Consider the following 15,000-nt stretch of genomic DNA (forward strand, 5'->3'; position numbering starts at 1 on the left):
TCCATTTTCCATCCCGTGCTTGTGTTGAGTTTCGTGCAGTAGCAGCAAAGTTTCGCAAACAGTAACAGTAACAGTTCAGCTTCTGCTCCTTAATCGCACCACTTGTCTGGGGAGCCGTCGTCGTCGTCGTCGTCGTCGATTCGCTCAAATCGTTCCCTCGTCGTCGATGTGTGCTGTACAGTGATGTAGCCGAGGCCACACCACCTGGGGGGGGGGGGGGGAAGATTGTAAAGTGATTCTCAACACTAACCGAGAGTGCTCCACTTCAGACCACTTCCGGGCAGCTCGTTTCCGCCTTCCACTCCGTATTGTGTAACATCTAGTTGCTGCAGTTCCAGAATATGAATTCAATGCTACTGCTGCTCCTTCGACTAAAGTGATTATTGCGTGTCTGTGTGTATTTATGTGTGTGTCTTTGTGTATGTGTGTCTCTGATTGTGTATGTTTGTCTGTTAGTATTCTGCAGCATTTCAGAGGATTATATCGTTTTTCAGTTCATTAGGAGTTTCATCTAAGAGGATTACCCGTAGAGTAGCCTGGAGTGCTGGGCGATAGGGTGTGCCGCACTCAATTAGGGGCTCACTTTGCCCCCCAGGATCCTTAATGATAGGTAAGACAATAAGATGCTGTTCTGTTCGTGTTTGCCCTTCATAAACGCTTCAGCTCATCAAGTGTTTCGGCTTCATCGAAGCCTCATCAAGAGCTAGTAACCGCATTCATCGTATCACACAACAGCAACAGCAGCTTGTATCGATGTACTGTACAAGCGAGTGTTTAATGCTCAGGGAGAGAGAGAAAGAGAGCGAGAGAGAGATAAAATGAAAAAGGATGTGCTGTGCATATCTGCCATGGCGTGAAAAGTGGAAATACGTCATAATTCCCTGTCCGTTGTCGTTCTTCTTGAGGCTCCTTCGCCTTAATTAATACCAGCGAAAGAACACTCGCAAAACGGTAATCAAATGTAACCCTCCCGACACCCGGACAGTGACATAAAACGAAACGAAATGTAGCCAATAAATGAAGGCCGCACGGGTTCGAAGTTCAAAAACAGTGCCCAAACCGAAGACTTCATTCGATATCTATTGGAACACTCCAGTCGAGTCGTCGAGCAGATAAGGAACGTTAAAATGAATGATAAATTAGTATGCAAACACACGTTCCGGTTGATTTGCTACGGTCTCTCTACCAAATGGCCTTTCGGAAATGGGAGACCGTCGGAAATGGAAGAAACATTCCTTCCTTGCCAGGGCTCAAAATTGAGCGACAAGCTCTACGCACGCACGCACGCACGTACGATCGGGCAGGTTAATTAAAATTTTACAACAAAATCTGACTCCCGACGGTGCTTGGCTTAAACGGTCACCGGGATCCGTTCCTGCGCCCACCGGTCCCCGGGAACCCATGTCATAAGCATTGCGATTACAACGCTCCGACCAACTAACTAGACTACATGTTTCCGTCACTTGTAATGAGTGCGAGACCGTACCGAGGAGTCAGTGCCATGGCCAGTGAAGCACAGTGAAGCCTCAACGCAGGTCAAGTGGGGTCACCAAATCCCTGAAGGACAGTTTGTGTAAGATCCGCCTTGCCTTGCCGAAACGCAAAAGGGTCCCTTGCGATGGCGAAGGTTCTCGCAAATAACAAATGATAGCTTGTCACAAAAATGCGTTTCGGGTCTGTCTGGAACTTGAGCTGGCTTTTGGTGTGATTAACGTACCCCCGGGGACTTGAATGGCAAGTGGCTCTGTCAACTTAACTAACGCTGATGAACACGCCCCCCTCAAAAAAAGCACATCATACATGATCGATCTTCCGAATGCGAGTGAGTAGACTGAACGGTAATAGTTCAAAATTGACCAGCAGATTGATATCGAATATAGAATTCAAGATGACATCATCACTCACCCCCGGTATGTCTGGCTCGTCCGGAATCTGGTCTAGCACGTATTGCAACAGGTCAAAGCCTAGATGCAACAGCGTTTCGACATCACCATGGACCTCTCCCTCCTCTAGCTCCATCGTAGCTAGAATGACAGACTCTGTTCCGTCCATTGCCCAACACTGTGCTGCTGGACCATTGCCAAATAGTGACAGCCAACACACATTACTGTGAACGTTTTGCACGTGTACATGCATTAGCGGGATTTGTTGCTTCACAGTAATTACGCCAGATTGTTTTCTTTCGGATCGATCGAGTGTCCTGGAACTGCGAGTGCTGAGGCAGCAGTTAAGCACTACAGGGCAAGGACTTCAGAAAATTTGTAACACTTACCACATTCTCCTGCAGCAGCAGCAATGCATTGCTTTTCACGCTGAAGCCAAGGAGCGGCATTCGTGGAGGAGGGCAATCAGTGACAGATTGCGTTTGCTGTTTTTTGTCATCCTTCTGCACCACGTCAGATTGTGGGGTGGACGCTATGATGCATGAGAGTGCTGGCCGGCTTCGGTAGCACTATGAGTTTCCAAGCGGTTATTCGAATGCCTTTTCATTGCCTGGAAACGACGCAATTCAACAAAAAAGACGTTGATTATTATTTGATAAACATGTGGCGTCACCAAAGGCATGCGTACTAGCAGGCTGATACAGAAGTTCAAGTCCTGTTGGTGGTGGGATCGCTGGGCCACATGTCGAACAGATAAGTGGTTGTGCAGCGCCACGTACATCATTCATCGAAAATTGATTTCGGTCATTGTATCGGACTTCAGCTTGTAGGTACAGTCACCACTCACTACTCACTAAAAACCACGTCACCAATGCAGCACAATACCACTGCTAAAGTGTCCACTTTATCGGGGGTCGCGACTAAACGAAACAATTCCCTTTAACTAACGGTTGACGGTGTCCCAGTTTTCTTTCATTCCGGTTCACCAACGCCACGGCGACGGCGATTGAAACATTTAGGTTCGGTTTTACCCTTTGCACACATCCTCTATTACGACGCAGTGTCCCTCCACCTCTGGCTCTGAATTCTCTGCTGTTCGCTGTACTGCAAGATATCATCATCGCCTACCACCACCCCCGATGTCCTTACAGTGTTCGAGATGTGCTGTGTTTTTGTGTCCTTTTTCTCTAACCCAACTGGTCGGTGTCTCAATTTACTTGGACGGTAACGGGCACAAGCACGGCAGAAGGAATCCTTCCAATCCGTCCCAAAAGCCACCATCGCGACTGGCGCGATTCCGGACACACGGGGTGTCGGTGTGTCCTGTGTGTCCGCCACGACAGCCTTGGGTGCAATCGAGCAGATATCGTCTGCCCATTCCAAGCCTACCACGACGCTCGCTCTACGTATGTGTGCACTCAGTGCTCTACCAGCTCTTGTTCCCCGGTAGCGGCCACTAACTGGTCCGAGTAGCCGTGGAATCTGGTGTAGCTTTTGATTTCCCTCCCCTTTTTGCCGCCCGTGGGACTCCGGGGAACCCTTTACTGTTTGCTACATGGAATTAATCGGATTCCGGAATCATCCACAGAGACAGCAGACAGACAGAGAAAGAGAGACAGAGACTGAAAGTGATAAAGGAAGTGCGCGAAAGAGAGAGAGAGAGAGCGAGAGCGAGAGCGGACCGGTAATACCGAGGATTTTATTAGCAATCAATGTGTCTGTGTCTGCCTGGGGCCAGATTACAGCCAGAGGCCGGAAGGCCGATGCACAGGACACGAGTCCGGGCTGATGCTGATTCGTTGAATTTTTGCAACCCGGCTGGAGAGTGGGAGCTACGATCCGGACGATGCTGGATCCCACAGCTTATCCACTAATCAAGGTCTCAATCAATCGCTTAGATTAGGCCATTGCCACTCAACAGGATACCGATGCGCTACGTGGCCTCGCGGAGCCCGGTTCCCCTGTTCCCATTAGCTGGCGGGCGTGATTTGGTGTCATTTGGACGCAAGGGGGGCACGGTTGATGTGATAATCGCGATCGAGATCGCATCGATTGATTCCTCCTGTGCAATTGTGCCCAGGGTGTCTGCTAATTGTTTCCAAGCTGTGTTCAAATGTTCCGGAAGTCGAATACATTCCAAGTGTAGCGTGGAAGGCTTCACTATGTTGCGTGTGGCATGTTATTCATTCGAAAATGGCATCTAAATTGTATTAAATGATGCTTCATGTTGTTCAAATGTTCGGATGAATAAAATTGCTATCTATTAGTGTTGATAAGTGAACTCTCCACGACACTTTTAGCGTAAACTGTGGCATGAAAAGAGCAACCTAACAAAGCGACCGCGTTACCGAGAAAACCCATAAAAACCGCCGCTGGCCGTCTTCAAATTCATAAACGTTTCCCTTCGACCATAAAGAAAAGGAGTCATTAATTGGCGCAATTAATCTTTGTTGCTTGACTTTTCTCACCCTCACGATCTCTCGCTATCTCTCTTTGTTCCTTTTCCATTTCCCTCTTATCATTTGTCGTCGTTAACGTTCCTTGAACGGCCGGAGCCATCAAGAATGGAATGGAGCTAAAGTGTTATGTGCTTACTATCGCCCATCATTTGCCATTTTGGCTGTTGCAACAAATCATTTCAAATTCCTTTCTTTTATCTTTCCCATTCCAGATCGGTACCGGTACCGCGGAATGTGCATAAAACTCCGCTAATGCTCGCAGCAGCAGTTGATCGACTAATCATTATTTCCGTCTACCCCCTTTTCTAGTGAACCTATCCCACCGATTCGATTGCAGCACGGTGTTAGTGTAACAGGAAGCAAGCAAAGTAGTAGACTCAGTGCCGTAAATTAGTGTCCCAGTGTGTACGTTTCGTTGTTTGCTTATAAGTGTCGTGTACGACAGCGACACGGTGCGTGTCGCGTTTCAAATAGTCGCGTGGTTACATTTAACTGAGTCAACAATTAGACTCCCGCCCAAACGCCCTACGGCCACGGGCTGCGGTCACAAGCGCGAACACCGAATGTGAGAAAAGTGTATGCGTTGCTGCTGATGCTGCTGCGTGTCAGCGGTTTTCACCAACGATAATCACCCCTCGGATAGGAATCGTCTGGAAGAAGAGTTCAGTATCCTCGCCACGGGTCCCACAAGTGAGGTGTTTGGTGCTGCTGGCATGTAGTGTCCTTTAGGGCCAGACTCAAAGCCACTCGAGAGCTAACGGGGACAGAACCACTCGACTGAGCACGTCCTTGGCGCCGAAGATACAAAGAGAGAGAGACGATAGTGAAGACAATTGAACGCAGCATGCTTTTAAGAGGATCGTTACATCAACTCCCAGTCAAACCGTGGACATGAGTGTGAGTATACACATCCGGCATGTATGATACGACCTTCCAGACCAGCTCCTGTTCTAAACCGTCCGCTAGCTAGCCTTAATTATATCCATTTATCAGGGACATCCGGAGCAAAAGGTTAAGACCTCCTGCCGAGCTCCTCGACGAGTTTTTCGACCAGTGTAAATGGCAGTCGGCGCCATTTTTCGTGTCTTGCGGTGCATGAAATCGCTATCACGCTCCCTCCCGCGGTGTCCTTCCTAGCAGCACAACAACCAGCGTGCGTGCGTGCGTCCATGCTGCTTCGTCGGTCGGGCTGGAAGGGAAGGAATCCACCATAAAATTCTCCACCAAATAGCAAAACCGGAATGGCCTGGAGATTGTCAAACCGGCGAACCACCACCACCAGCAGCAGCAGAACCATTTATCGCTTTCGCGGCTGGAACCGGGAGCAAAGTTAATTGAACCGTGCAACCGCCGCGAAAATACGCTGAAATGTGAAGGCGTGCTCGGTGGCAGGTTGGGCTTTCAATCGAAAAACTTTTCACCATCAAACGGTGCCAGCAACAATCTGCCACGGAGACGACCTCAGGCGGTGGTGGCTTTTGTTATAAAAAAAGACCTCCATCTCCCACCCCACCGCGCGTGCCGGGGACAATAAGTCACAATATTGAAAGAAGTCTATCTTCTAGAACACCGAAACCAAGGGGCGGGGGCGGAAAGAAAGCCTTCTGTGCGGCGGCCATTTTTGCTTTACAATCTTTCTTGCCTCGGAAGCTTCGTTGTCGTAAGCGCGAATTTTCCAAGCGAAACAATTCGAAACCGAGAGAAAATTAAACATTCTTTTTCGTGGGACAGATTGGGGCCGAGCCGAGGCCCCGCGGGTGCGTGAAACGTTTAAAGGGCAAACGTGCAAACACGTCACGCCGCGTTCGGTGGCAATTCCAGTGCGGCAATGGATAACTCGGTCTCCAAGGGGTCTCGGGTTTAGTGGATTTTATCTTTAATATTCATTCCTTCTCAGAAGTGCCACGCTGCGGTGCCGGGGTTGATGAGTCCTGAAAAAATGGAAACAAATTAAAGCGGAACAAGAACAAGACCCCCCCCCCCGCGGTGGGAGACCTACCCTGCGAGGTGTTGTTCGTGGTGCTGCTGTTCGTCAAGCAAAGGAGAGAGAAAAAAAAACAGAATTCAAAGTTCATGGTGAGTTGCGAAAAGCGAAACCTTTGCCCTCACTACCGAACACCGAAATTAATAAACTTTCACAAGCGTATCGCGGAAATGACGGGAAATTACTTGTCCCGCGAACGGTCGCAAGCAATCCTGCTACTGGCTTTCAAGAGGGCCAGTTTGTTGGGTAAATTGTTGGGACACTTTTTAAAAATTCTTTTTAATTCACGACTCCTGGCCCCCGAGGTAAATCCGATTTAGCGTCGGCAGTGGCCCCTTCGTGAGCTAGCGATAGGATGGGAGAGGGCGAGACAGAAATTAACATTCCACGGTACGCAAACGGACGGCCACGGTAGCGCAGGGTATGCATAATTTATGCCGGAAAAGCTGCCCGCTTATGCGTACGGTAAATAATGCGTTACCGGTGGGGGCGAGGCGCGCGAGCACGCTAAAGTGCTTTCCGCTGTAACGCTGTTTCGCCCGGTGAAATGCATTACCGGTTGATTGCTGCCGCTGATAAATCAGATCATTGAGGATATGTTAAAACATGACGGGCATGTAAAGTACCTTTGCCAGCGCGGCCTAAGCACTAAAGACAACAGCATCATCCAAGCCGTGGGCTCGATTTGGCGCTAGTGGATTCATGATGGTTGGGCTTTAATTCTAACAAAGCATTATGGTTTTGATTAGAACGGCGTTCTGGTGGTCGATAGAAATGGTGGAATCTGAATATATCAGTTGTGGAAATTATGTTTTACGCGGTAGTTATGCTGCTGATTTCGGTATTCAGTCTTACTATGGTAGGGCTGCCATTAGATCATTTTTTGTTTGAATTTAGGTCAATTGTACTGCTGTCAAAATTGATTGCCTCTACAAATTCTACACCTTCTGTTATGTATTTTTATTATAAACCGAACAATGCTCCTAACTGGACGCTACTTTTGTAACATTTCGTTGATCAATCTGCTTTTGTCGTCATCTTGAGGAGCAATGCCATACAGCGACCTACTTAGTCACATAATGTACCACATGCTAATCTAGAAAAGGCTATTTGTGATGTCTAAAGCATTTTTCCTGCTTAATTTGCTGACTCATGGTGCCAAACGATCTGAAACATCACTTTTCAATCCATAAATGTCAATCTTATGCCATAGACGATTTTTATTAGCCCGTCAATGCAGATTACCGAAACCGATCTTTTTCGTTTAACCATGTATCATAATTTCGAGACAATTTATTAATATATTTTGTAAAATCGATTTGCACAACGGATTGAATGTCACCGTGGTTTTATAAATCCTCCTTTTATTGTGCTCAAACTTTGCGATCCAAATATTAAGCAAAAATCCTTTTGGAATGCCTTTTCTCTTTTTAATTTAAGTGCACTTTAATAATGTAATGCTCGAGATAAACGAATCTTAAATAATACTCCATGCTTCGTATTTTACCAGTGCCTGGACCTTCCACTGACAGGATTTCGTAAAACGCAAAAACTTGTTCCCTACAAATTGGATTCGAAATAATTCAAATCCTTCAAACAACCTACATTTTCTGTCGCGCAAAAAACCGAAAAAATAAGAAATAAAAGAAGCGAAACCGGAAACCACGGTGAAACCCGCCGCCTGCCAAATCACCGACCATTTGCCGGCCCAGAGGTCACAGCTTTTGAAGGCCATTTTGTGACACGCGAACAGCGCCGCCTCGGGGATATTAAACAACAACATTCCGGCTTCCGCCAAACAATGCCCGACTCTAAACTGACCCGTGTAAACAAAATCAACCGGATTACAAGTCGGCTCGGCTCGGGGAAAATACTCGGGTGGGCAGGCAAGGGCGCCCTGGACCGGTCGTTGGAATGAGTTCATCCGGTCCGTCGGTAAGAGCAGCGCGGAAACGCCGCAAAAGCAAAAGGAACAACCGAAACCAAAGTCGAAAAATACTTGCCAGTCGCCATTGGTGCGGCACTCGTGGTGGCCATCAGGAAAGATGGGTGGGGATAGGTTAGGGGTTGAAAGCAGTGCGGATGCAGAGCGAAAAACATTCGAAATCCATTTTCGATTAGAGACGCCGGGGGCGTAGGTTCCTTCGCCGAAGTAACGATCACGAAGGGTTCGTTCGTTCGTTGGGAAAGGTTGAATGAATTTCTCAAATTGATTTATACGAGCTCATCATCAGAAACACTCCCGGACGAGAGAGCCCTGTCAGGCAATCGAATTAGATCATGTTTTACATCGTAAGCGCACGAGCAATCCAATTCCTAGTGTTGGGATGTTTCTTATGGGCCAATCAAAAACAATCGAAGCAGAAACATTCCAGCTGACATAAAACCGGCAGCACCGGAACCTTGCTTCTCGTTCGTTCGTAAAAAAGAAGCCAGAGAACGAGCCCATATTCCACGAAGCCGCCGTCATTCATCTTCTTCGACATTCCGGCGACAAAGAGATGCAAATCAGGCAAAACAATCCTCTAAGCACCTCGCCGACATTCTCAAGCAGTCTCTTTCTGCTAACTGGCAAGAAAAAAAAGTAGAAGAAGGTGTTTCTGAAGGCACTTTTTTCGGAAGCAAATCTTGCGAAACATAAATCATGCGCCAGACCGGATTATCGCCGGAGCACACCTTTGGTTGCCACCTTCTGCATTCAGATTCTCCGTTGCCAGGAGATCCGTCGGCTTTGACACGCTTTCGCTTCACACTTTACAGTTCTCGTAGCTACCAGTTTGTAAAGTCTAGCCACAATCCCCGAGCGACCCGGTGAAGAACATTTTGACATTTATGCCAATGGCATGCGGGTGCCCGATGAATATTATGCAGGCTTGAGATGGAGACGGAGAAAGCAACGTCGCGTGAAAATACTCGCATGCCTGCGCTTCCGATTAACCATTATCCTCGACTCGATGGTTCCACTGTGCTACCGACGAATCAGGGCGCCGGGCGGTGTTGGCCATGGTAACGAAAGAGAGACACAGAGAGAGAGAGAGAGAGAGAGAGAGAGAGAGAGAGAGCAGAAGAAGAAGAAAGCAGACATCACCTCAACCACATCCTCGGAGCGATCCTTGCGATGCGAAATTGAATAAAAAGATTTATGTTCCGCTGTCCATCACCGGATCGCACCGTTTCGTTTGTTTACCGTCGATCAAATCGAGGGCCTGTTTATGTTGAAATTGGCTGCCGGGAGCGCCAGTCGACAGGCATGACAGCCACACGTGACAGCACGTCGTCCTGGGAGATGGCGCGAAACAATCTACTTCACTGACTGAAGAGATGTTCTCGATCTATCGCCCAACGTGAGGACATGCAGCATCTTTAATGAAAATGTTTATTGCTCACCAACCAAGGCGTGTCCCTGGACGCTCGTTAATAAGCCATTTCAATGGTGTCCGACTGGCCTAGCTGGATCGCAAGCTATTATCGGCCACATTAGGCTCGCGATCGCACGCAAAGGACCATTTCCACTACGCGCTCCCCTTCTCCGAGACAGCCAGAAGATAAGGATTGGTGGGGGCATTAAAGACGGTAACGGCGACGGTCTTTCGGAGACAATTTTCACCAAACAACAACTAATGCTATACATTACGATAAGCTATCCCTCCCCCCCCTGGGATTCCACACAACATACACACCGGTAGCGGCACTGAAACAACACTTTTTCCTGATTCCAGCGCGTTGTGAATTTCCCATTTCGCCCTAACTGGCAGCTTGATTACATGGGACGTTAACGGGTGGTGGGGGGGGGCGAGAGTTAAGATGTCCAGCTACTCGACCACCTCCTCCACCCCTGACGCTTTTTGCCATTTTATTGTCATCCCGGCGCAGCGCCTCTGGCCACGATTTCGCTCTGGCCCCGATTAGACGCTCGCAGGACCGTCGTCAACCAGTAATTCCACTTCGCCATTCCAACCACCAATTGCTGCGACGGTTGCTGGTGTGCTTTGGTTCAACTTTGTCCCTGCCAGCACTGGCACGTGATAGCAAACCCGTACCGGACTCCGATGGCCGATTGTGCGGCTTTTCGCAGCCATTTTGCACACCACCCGGGAGCCCGGGAGCCCGGGAGCTGAGCTGAGCCTGAAGGGGGCCTTGAACCTTGAACCTCCGTTTCCGTTTATCATCGGACCATTTCAGGTCACACACCGCCCGGACCAGTGGCATCGGGGCGGGTGGATCCTTGAAGTTGTTCTTCTTCATTGATAACGTTATCGATCGACGATGGCTTCAGCCGTAAGGAGGACAGCCGGACTGTACAAGTCCAATACGATGAACCATCTTCCTGGCCACGATTCTTCCGATTCTAAGACGACGATGGTGACGACGCTTTACCAGCAACAACGTCGCCGTTGCCAGTAAATGGTTGTCGCTTTTATCGTTCCTCCTGACCTGGCCGTCGACTCTGCTCTCGACACTGACCTCTTTAAAGCACTCATTGGAGACCCGACGGACGCTGTTAATGGGAGATAACATGCGGTACGGTGTCAGCAGTCAGTCGATGGACACTGGCAGGAACAGGCGGAAGAAGAAGGTATCCTCGATATCCTTGGACTTGGACCCGCATTTTGGTGAGCGCTCGCTGGGAATTCGGGGAACCGTTTGATGTGGCAACTCGAACGAATTTGTTGTGCCCCGATCCGTTAAGCCTATCGTCACCCCTATGCTTCTCGTCGGTCTTTTTTTTTCCTCTGGTGAAGCACTCTAGACGCGCTCTAGACTGTGTTTGTTGTGCATGATTTCCAAAAAGAAAAACATTTCTCCGCGAGTTGCTTCGTGTCGGACGTGCCCTCGTGCAGACATTTCGACAAGATAGGTAGACGAAGTATCTCAAGAGCAGGGGAGGGGGAGGGGGTGAGGCATATTACTTTCTGTAGGGGTTTTTGGCGAGAAGAGCCATTCAGAGTCGAAGTGGCCGGAGCCGGGATTCACTCCCCAAGGAAGCCCAGAAACACTAGCCGATTCAAGTGGCAATTATGCAATGTAAGGCCACCGTTCTGTGCACCGTGGAATGCTGCGCATACAGCATTGGAGAGCGTTCCTCGGAGTGCTCGGTTATGGAGAAAGCAGAAATGCTGCTACAAGATTCCAAACTCCGGTTGCTCCGACCACTTCAACTGTGCGCCATTCGTTGAGAGCGTTCGTTTTTTTCTTCTGTTTTTTTTTTGTTGCTTTCCTGCTCGCGAATACCATCAGCTCGCACGTCGCGAACTGGATCTCGAATGCTCGCCCGGTAAAACGCCCGGCCTGGCGAGAGAGCGTCGGGGATTTTTGCAACGTTGCGCTAGCGAACACATTCACCATTCCGCGGAGAGGCGTCGTTGCTGCTGGAGTGACCTTTCACCGGAAACATCCGTTCGGTTTGTCACGCGTTTGCTCCAGGGAAAAGAAAGTGTCGTGCTATCTTGCCTCTCACGATCATTTGATGACTTCTGGTGTGGCGCCGCACGGTGGTTGACACGCGGGAATGCAGAAAGAGCGCTTCCGGCTCAAGAATGGTTTTCGTGTCTCGTATGCCGACGGCGCTTGGTGCATGGGAATGATGATTACCCTCAATTAGATTTCAAGCGAGCAGATTAAGGGCCCTCGAGCAGGAGAGCTACAGACGAATGGTGTTTTTTATTCAAGTATCCAAGCCAACATTATTCTAAAAGACTGGACGAGATAGAGATCCTACATCAGTATCTGTAGCTACTATTTCGAGGACCAAACAGTTAATCTAACGCAAAAAGAAATCTCATTTACAAGAAACACTCCGTAATGTAAGAATCAACGCATCTGCCAAATCGCGCCTTACAATCCGCACAGCTTCTAATCGTTGTCTGGAATCATTAAGAAGAACAAACATCAGCATCCTCTGTTCACCATTTTCACCAAACTAGAACATACCTGGCCATCGCAAGAGACACCCTTGGTACTCACGGTACCATAACCACAGTACTTGGCTCCGATGCTTTTACACCGGGCACACGTTGAAGCCTGCAAGTTGCAAAATAAAGCGCTCTCATCAATCAAGCACGAAGGAACAACACAATTTTACTCTAAATGATTCGTTCACTTACATAAGCGAAAACCGTGGCATCGGCCACGGCTGCAGAGCACAGGAGTACAGCAACTAGAATGCACACGCTGGTTACCTTCATCTTGACGAATGTGATGCACCGGTGCGCTAGCTGCATGCTTTTATACACGGGGCGGAACTGCTGACTTACTGTCCGGGGATTCACACTCCAGCTGCGGGGGAAGACGCAACTCTGCCGTGCAGGCCGTGTCTTCCGAGAAGGTCGGGGATTTTTCTGCGCCACAAAAGAAACGGATAGCAAAATAGAAGGGGTTACACGTTCGCGTTGTACTGACTGAGATAACAGTATGTGGGACACGCTGATTAAATATCAGGCATACGATCAGTAGAAATTTCGTTGGAATGCGATGCAATACGATGCGATAGATGGACTGGACTAGATATTCGTGCATCCTTTTCCAATTAGTCCACAATCGGCTGATTTTTCTTTACGTTAAAAAAATTAGATATGAAAACAGATTTGATTCCTCTTAGCAACTCGGAGCAACAAAGTCGCGGGTTAAAGTCTAGGGACTAGCTGCTGCTAAATTGAAACATCAGTTTGAGTCTCTCAATCTTGATCGGAGATTAAGAGAGTGAATACTCCCTCTTGTATAGTTTGTTCAGCAATTTCAATAACTTCTGTTAATGTGTCGTCTTTTAACCATTTCTTGTCACTTTCTGGCCATAATTTTACGTTACTTGTTGATTTATTGTTTAAGTAAAATGTTCACCCATTCAGCCAATGGCCAATAAGTTATGTTTAAACACACAATGTAACAATAACCGGTACGAGTTTCAAATGGTTGTAAATAATTTCGAGAAAAGAAACCGTTCATCTCGTTCTACGATATTCAAAGAGCGCACATCCCATCGCATCTCAGGCGCAACCCTTGGTTGCATAGTTGTTTGGCGTATACCGCTGTCTGTTTCTTCAATTCAATTGTCCAACATCTTCTTTGAACGGATGTTGTTCACATAAAGTTCTCCGCTGCCATCGAAAGGTAAAGACAGGCAGTTAGAGATGATGTTCAACCGAAGGATCGACGGAGCAACAACCATCCAGCTGACAAACTTCCTGGCGAACATGAACTTAGAACTCTCCCCGGGGGGTAGGTGGATTGCCATAATCAACTTCTGTCCGTAACAGGACTTCGATCACGAGATGATGATACCGAGTGATACATGACCGCAAGTGATAGTACGACCGGCATAAGATGCACTGCACTTTAACACGCAACGTGTAGTGTACTCCACGAAAGGCCAACCAGCAGTGGCGTCACACCGCACCGTCGCTCGCCGTCCATTCATTCAACCCAGCGATGGCTGACGCACGAGATGCGCGCTAGAAAGCACATGACAGCTTTATAAATGTCTGACAATTGTTTGGAGTTTCGAACGGCCTTCGTTGGCCTTGGATCGTGTGCCTGCGTTAGTGACACGTGGTGCACTTTCTATTCTCTGTAAGATAATCGACAATGTTTCTTTTTATCGATAACGCATCTCATCTGCACTTGATGATCATTACTATCGAGATGCCCCTTTCGGTCTCTGTTTCAGCTACCAGCTTGTAGATCCAGAATGTTTGCACAAATGGAACCACCCCATGCGACCGTGCGTATAGTAGGAGGCAGACGTTTCTTTGCAAAAGTTGATATTGTGCTACACATCCACATTTTGCGCTGAAAACGCAATTTTCTCCGGCAGTATCAGGATCGTAATGATGATAGACAGAGTTTGACGCGTACGTTCCTTTACTCCATTTTATTACACACTTTATGCCGCAAGCATTCCCGCTAGAATATGAAACAACCCCTGATCGGTGTCTCGGTAAAATATCCCGAACGCTGGATGCATGTATCTTCGTCGGAAAAGGACTTTCATAAAAAAAGAAACACAGAGATTAGCAATTAACAACGGTAAATATGTTGATGCTGGAAGAGAAAAATCTGAAAATAAAACCAATCCAACTCACCAATCCCTTGCAGTGAGTGTACGTGTTCGTGAACTTCACGCATTGGAATACCTTCCCGTACACACGGCACAGCGAGCAGGAACGTGTCTTTGAGCGAAAGTGAAACCAAAAAGTCGGTTAATAAGTTGCACTTAAAGGCCGCTGCATGCCCCATACGCATGGAATTGCATTCCGCCCGAATCATACTCACGTAAATAGGCACAGGGTCTTCCAAGGGCTCCGAGTCCTGTGGGGAGTATGCCGAGCAGCCTACCAGAAACGCCAAGAAAAGTAAAACCGCCAGATGCTTCATGGTGCCGCCGAGGAGTGATTGCGCCGAAATCTGCCTTCGTACTGTCGGCCGGTGGCACGACCGTGGCCTGGCACTGGAATCGGTACGCGTGTCCACGCGCCCCCGCCCCCCTCATCCAACCGAGACATTGCCCAAACGTTTGCACAGCTGATGCTGACACAATTGGCGCGGACTGCCCGGGGGGGCGAAGTCGCACGCGGTTTGCCAAATTTTAGCCGAGGGAAATTTCTACGAATTCACGTCGCGTCGCGCGAGGTTTTTGTTCGTCGTCTCAGGAGCCCGCAAGCAGAGAATAAACAAACCG

The 15,000-nt window shown here is 48.4% G+C and overlaps 2 protein-coding genes across 3 annotated transcripts in view; one reads left to right on the plus strand and one right to left on the minus strand.

Annotated features, from left to right (window-relative positions):
* LOC126572057 (probable G-protein coupled receptor CG31760) overlaps positions 1-15,000 on the plus strand; it is a 38,228-nt gene that overhangs the window by 457 nt on the left and 22,771 nt on the right. For both annotated transcript variants that reach the window (XM_050231077.1, XM_050231078.1), the window contains exon 2: positions 4,652-5,239. The gene's annotated coding sequence lies outside the window, so the exon portion shown is untranslated. The remainder of the gene's footprint in view (positions 1-4,651; positions 5,240-15,000) is intronic.
* LOC126572062 (uncharacterized) lies at positions 11,945-12,562 on the minus strand. Its single transcript, XM_050231084.1, has 3 exons — positions 12,431-12,562; positions 12,258-12,347; positions 11,945-12,190 (listed from the first exon to the last, which is right to left on the minus strand). Exons 1-3 carry the CDS (start codon positions 12,545-12,547, stop codon positions 12,110-12,112), a joined length of 288 nt encoding a protein of 95 aa, XP_050087041.1. The 5' UTR covers positions 12,548-12,562; the 3' UTR covers positions 11,945-12,109.

This window comes from Anopheles aquasalis, chromosome 2, assembly GCF_943734665.1.
Source record: "Anopheles aquasalis chromosome 2, idAnoAquaMG_Q_19, whole genome shotgun sequence".
NCBI classification, from domain to species: domain Eukaryota; kingdom Metazoa; phylum Arthropoda; class Insecta; order Diptera; family Culicidae; genus Anopheles; species Anopheles aquasalis.

What these genes read in the sequence shown, in the direction of transcription:
- LOC126572062 (XM_050231084.1), bottom strand. Translation starts at nt 12,547, where the DNA reads ATGCAGCTAGCGCACCGGTGCATCACATTCGTCAAGATGAAGGTAACC. An exon ending in ATGCCACGGTTTTCGCTTAT is followed by an intron (nt 12,348 to 12,430) that starts GTAAGTGAACGA and finishes TGCAACTTGCAG; the next exon opens with GCTTCAACGTGTGCCCGGTG. An exon ending in GTGTCTCTTGCGATGGCCAG is followed by an intron (nt 12,191 to 12,257) that starts GTATGTTCTAGT and finishes TAATGATTCCAG; the next exon opens with ACAACGATTAGAAGCTGTGC.